Here is a 6,000-nt window from a genome sequence, read left to right on the forward strand (position 1 = left end):
ACAAATGTTAAGGTAGTGATGTTACAATCTTTTGAATGAATAGTAAGTAAAAGCTATATATATATAAATTAATTTAAAAAAAAACATCAATTTAGCAAATTCGTTTGACAAAATAGCCAATATATAAAAGAAGAAAAACATTATTATAGTTGGAAAGATAATTTATTTGGAGTTTCTTTTTACAGCCAATTCACATTTCCTTTAAGGCAAAAGTGGGTCCCACAAAGTGTAAATTAATTTCAAACCAAGAATACACAAAGTGTGATGACAAAAGCACTAATTCATCATTATTTAGCCTTTTAAGAACAACAAAACACTTAATTACCTCACAAAACCAAACTTAGAGAAAATTAAATAATGCTTTAGCAAATTAACTTTACCTTTTTGCCCCTATAACTAGGTGCATATTAAGGTTAATTACACACAAAACTAGATGGTGTGTAAATTGGACAATTTCACAACCAATTTCTCCCTTGGTTTTGATTTTTCTTTGTAGCCCAATTTTCGGAGCTTTGTCCGATTCAATGCTGCGAGTGTAAAATATCTATAAACGAACATAATAATAAAATAAAATAAAATAAAATCGCAAAAGAGTAGATTTATTACTCGTACAACAATAGTTGGCCAATAATTTTTTTTATTTTATAATCAAAGAAAAAATTGGTAAAATTTTGTGCAAAAAAGGGGTAAATTTATATGCTTTTTTATTTAATTATTATTATTATTAGGCATAAGAGGTAAATAAACTTTTCAGAATAATCCGGAAAAAAGTGCTCAATTCAGTCAAAAGAGGGAACCACTCTTAAAAATGACACTGCATTTTCATGTGAGTGCATGAATTTACAGCAAATTTAAAAAAAAAAAAAAATTCAAATGCAAGTCAACATTTTGTGAGATTTAATCTCTATCGTCATAATTTATTCTAGACCAAATCACACTCGCCCATAAGGTAAAGTTAAATTACGACAAACGTCCTATTGTTTGGGTAATTAAAATGACCTCTTTAACTGTGTATTGTCTTACGAAAAATTCCTCTTTCAATAGGTAAATTTGACACCCGTAAGTGTCGATATGTAAGAAAATACATAATTGAGAAGGGTGATTGTAATTACAATAATAAGAGGGTATTTTCATAATTTGACATTACTTCTGGGGTGGGGTGACTGTAATTTACTCCTTATTCTATGCAACTACAATTTAATGGAAATATTTATACTTTTATGGTATAGCATCAATTGTCCTTAAATAAAGGTAATAAAATGTTTGCCTAACTTATTTTTCACTCTCTAATTTGGATGGTAGGTAGAGTCAATGAAACTATACATAGTAAAATAACAAATTGTAATAATTGGTTCCAATTGAAAATCCACAATTTCCCCAATAATTCATCCTTGTTTATTAATTTTGTTAATACATGCGCAACAGCCGCAAAACGACAAATTATCTTGGCACAAAGAGAGTATATGATGATCGTTTTATTTATTATTGTTCATCGTAGTTCAAATCCGCGTTACCAAAATAAAAATAAAAAAAATTGGAAAATAAGTCATTATAAAACACTAAATAATAATAATAATAATAATAATTATGATTATTTTATTTTTATTTTTTAACGAGGTTGTAATGTTTTAAGGTATAATAAAAAAGAAAGAAACCTTTGTTAAAACCATCACCGGATATTCTTCTTTGAATTATTTGTTCAGTCATGTCAATTCCTAGGATAGGCAGAGTGCATTTACATATTAATATTTACTTTTATATATATATAAAAAAAAAGATTATTTTAATTTTGTCCATTTATATATATATTAAATTCTGAAAAGTTAATTATTACCTAATAATGACATAACCATCCAATTAAATCTCAAGAAAAGTCCAGATAATTCTGTTTTTACCAACAAGAAACAAATATTAATTACAGATAACATTTCAACTCTATTACCAGAAGAAAAATAAATAAAAATAAGTCTACGACGACGGTTCGTTTTTTGCTACATTCGATGAATTTATCGCGCTACATTTTAATATACAACGTAAGAAATTATCCAATAAAATTTATGATATAAAATTTAAGTTGATGCAATGAGGTTCATGATTACATATATAATTGAAAGAATAAGAATCACAATTTAACTGTTTGACTATAATAATAATAATTAAAATAAAATAAATATGCATGTAATATTATTGCAGTAACAAAAGCCAAAAACAATAAATGACTAAATATTTATTGCACCAAACCAAATTTTAGAGGGTGGAAATCTGACAACAAACTCCCCTCACATCTGCTGGTAATAAATGTCTGCATATTTATTTATTTTATTTAATTTTTTTTGTAATATTTCAACTTACCATAGTTACTGTTCAGATTAAGTTGACCACCTCATGAGTTAAGCCGAGCCGAGCCGAGCCGAGTTGACTGACTATAGAAGCTGTTAATGTAAATCACTGCAGAAAGTTTCATGGTGCTGTTTATGAAGTTTTGATGAACACTAAACTTAAATAATTAATTAATTAAATTAATTAATTAAAATTAAAAAAAAAACCATAAATAAAGCCCCAAAACCAAGGAAGTGAGAGTGTGACACCCTCACTTCTGTGCCTTGTCTGCACTTTGTTTTTTTTGTTTAGTAAAAAACCTCTCTCTCTTGTTTCTCTCTCACACACTCACACACACACACACACACACACACATTGGTCACTTTCTCTCTCTACAACTCTGAAATAGAGGAAACAAGAGCTCAGCAGAGGAGTTTTAATGTTGTTCAACCACCGCCCCTAAAACAATCCTTCTCTCTCATCTCTCTCTCTCTCTCTCTCTCTCTCTCTCTCTCTTCGTTCTCTCTCTTCTTTCTTGAATTACCTTTCTCTCAGATCTATCCCATTTAATAAATTCACCTCATTACATTTGATTTTTGCTACTTGTGTTTTTAATTCTTTAGTGGAGAAAGATGAGTAAAGAAGAGTTCTTGAAGATCCAGGTAACTTCTTCTCTCACCCATTTGCTGATAAATGCGTGTGTGTGTGTGTGTGTGTGTGTGTGTTTTCTGTATGATAGATAAGAATGTGTTTATCCCGTGAGCTGTGTGTGTGTGTGTGTTTTTGCTTTATGGGTTTTGCGTGTATTGGACTCAAAAAGATTTTTAATGGCATTAATTAGCTGTTCCCTCTATCTTTTTCTTTCTTTCTCTTCTGTCAAGATTGGATTTTTATTTTATTTTATTTTGTTTTTCCAATTAATTCATCAATTATAAACAATTTTTATTTTTTGTGTCCCCTAAAAATTCAATTTTTAATGCTTCAATTTCATGTTTGTGGCTCTGTTTTTGATTTTGTAGTGATAAAGTTGTGATCTTTACCCTATTTTTATGGTTTCTCTTGTGTTTTGCAGACCTGTGTTCTCAAGGTCAATATACACTGTGATGGCTGTAAACACAAAGTCAAGAAAATCTTGCAGAAGATTGATGGTATATATATACACTCTCCTGTATCTAATTGTCAAATTTTCTTATATATAGTCATTACTGTGGTTGTATTTTTTCAAGAATTGGCTTAAAAATTCAATCTTTTTTCTTTTTCTTTGTTAGGGGTTTATACCACAAAGATAGATTCAGAGCAGGGGAAGGTGACAGTTTCCGGCAATGTCGACTCCGCCACCCTCATCAAGAAGCTCATCAAGAATGGCAAGCATGCAGAAATATGGGGTGCTCCGAAACCCAATAACAACAACAATAACCAAAACCAGCTCAATAATCAATTCAAGAACCTCCAAATTGACCATGGCAAAGGTGGTCACAACAACAAGGGCCAGCCTCAAAAGGGCGGCGGCGGTGGTGGCGGTAATAACCAGCCAAAGGGTGGTGGCGGCGGCGGCGGTGGTGGTGGTGGTCAAAACCCACAGCTTCAACAGCTTCAGCAGCTCCAACAGATGAAAGGGTTTCAAGATCTGAAACTGCCGCCTCAGTTTATGAAGGATTTAAAGATGCCGCCTTTAGGCGGTAAGGACCCGAATCAGAAACCCGGCGGCAAGAATAATATGCCCCATGAAGATGATTTTTCGGATGATGAGTTCGATGACTATGACGATGATGATGAGGATGACGACTATGATGAAGATGACGATGACATGGATGATGACATGGACGATGATGTGGACGATGTCCCGTTGAATAAGAAGAATCCTGTCATGGGTGGGAATGGTGGCTCCCAGATGATGCCTAATATGTCGATGAGTAATATGATGAATGGGCAGCAGCACCTCCCTCCGCAGCTTCTTAAGGGCGGCGCTCCTGGCGGCAATAACGGTGGTGGTGGTGGTGGTGCGAAAAAGGGTGGGGGTGGTGGGAATATTCCTGTTCAGATGAATCTTGATGGCAAGAAAGGTGGCGGTGGAAGCCAGATTCAAGGTGGCGGGAAGGGTGGAAAGGGCGGTGGTGGACCGCCGCCGGAAAGCAAAAATGGTGGCGGCGGGGGTGGTGGTCAAAACAAGGGTGGTGGTGGTGGCAATATGAGTAATTTGATAGGTAATGGGGCCAAGAAAGGGGGTGGTGGAATGAATGATGGGGCACATGGCATGCCAAACATGATGGCCATGAATGGTGGTGGTGGTGGTGTGGGCCATATCGGGAATATGCCGAGGGGCCCACCGATGGGCGGTCTACCACAAATGGGCCAAATGGGAAATCTTGCAGCTGTTCAAGGACTTCCGGCGATGGGCGGCGGCGGTGGTGGAGGCGGCGGTGCCCCCGGGTTTCATCCAGGTGGTGGGCCGGAGCAAATGGCCGGAAACCCTTACTACCAACAACAACTGGCGGCAATGATGATGAACCAGCAGCGCGCGAACGGAAACGAGCGGTTCCAGCCCATGATGTACGCTAGGCCTCCGCCTGCGGTAAATTACATGCCTGCCCCTTACCCACCCTACCCCTACCCCCCGCCACCCGGCGAGAGGGCGGATCAGTACTCCATGTTCAGTGACGAGAATACCTCGAGCTGTTCTGTGATGTGAGTGGGGTTCCGTTTGCCGCCAATGCTCCACCACCACCGGCGGTGGTGGTGGTGGTGGTGGAGATCATTATATACCTTGAAATGTTTTTCGTTACTTCGATTTTTATTTTTTGTTTTTTTTTTCTTTTTTCCTTCCCTTTTGAATCCTAAATTTAGATTAGTGTTTCAATGATAGGGAGGTATTTTCTGATAGATGATAATTATATATTAAAAAGCCTTTTAGACAATGAGGATGTATGGTGGCAATGTTTATATAATGTTTATATTTTTAAAACAATAATAATAAAATCAAAGGGAATGGGATTTTAATTCTTCCAAAAACAATTTATGTCTCTATTTAATTATATATATTCTCAATTGTTTAAATCTAATTCATTAGTCTTTTATTATGTACTAGGGCTTATGCTTTATATATTAGGCCACCACTGAGATAAGGACATATTACGAAATAATCTCTCATGTTTGGATAATTATAACCAAATCTCTCAATTATGAGACTTAATACATGTCCATCCTTATGGTATCAAATTCAACATAATTTTTTAGATTTAGTGTAATGTTCTCTAGTTTGTACTCGCTTTGTGCAAAAATGCAGTTTATAATGCACCACAATCTGATATTTACAAGCTAAGAGAGACATCTTATGATCATCTTGTTGGAGTTCGAATGGGTTAAAACGGGTACAAACTGGAGAATATTCCACATAATTTAAAAGATTTTACTAACTTTGACACACAAGGATGGACGTGTAAGAAAATCCATAATTATAGGGATTCTTATTATAATTATCCAAACATAAAAAGTTTTTTCGTAATTTAACATTATCTCAGGGTGGCCATAATTTACCATGTATATAAATGTAAAATCAAAAATTTCAAATAATGTTTGAATATTCAAAGAAGTCATTTGAACTCAGACGATACCTATTTTTGGGTGACTAGACACGTATCGGTATTACACTATAGACTTTTTAAAAAGTATTTTGGAAGAATC

At 35.0% G+C, this 6,000-nt stretch overlaps 1 protein-coding gene across 1 annotated transcript; it reads left to right on the plus strand.

The window, feature by feature from the left end:
* Positions 1-2,575: 2,575 nt before the first annotated feature.
* LOC105977551 (Heavy metal transport/detoxification superfamily protein) lies at positions 2,576-5,328 on the plus strand. The gene is made up of 3 exons (XM_013002872.2): positions 2,576-2,981; positions 3,392-3,467; positions 3,588-5,328. The coding sequence occupies exons 1-3, from the start codon at positions 2,952-2,954 to the stop codon at positions 5,006-5,008; spliced, it is 1,527 nt and encodes a 508-aa protein (XP_012858326.2). The 5' UTR covers positions 2,576-2,951; the 3' UTR covers positions 5,009-5,328.
* Positions 5,329-6,000: the final 672 nt, after the last annotated feature.

The sequence above is a fragment of the Erythranthe guttata genome, chromosome 7 (genome assembly GCF_056151865.1).
Source record: "Erythranthe guttata isolate IM_541 chromosome 7, IM_541, whole genome shotgun sequence".
Taxonomy (NCBI): domain Eukaryota; kingdom Viridiplantae; phylum Streptophyta; class Magnoliopsida; order Lamiales; family Phrymaceae; genus Erythranthe; species Erythranthe guttata.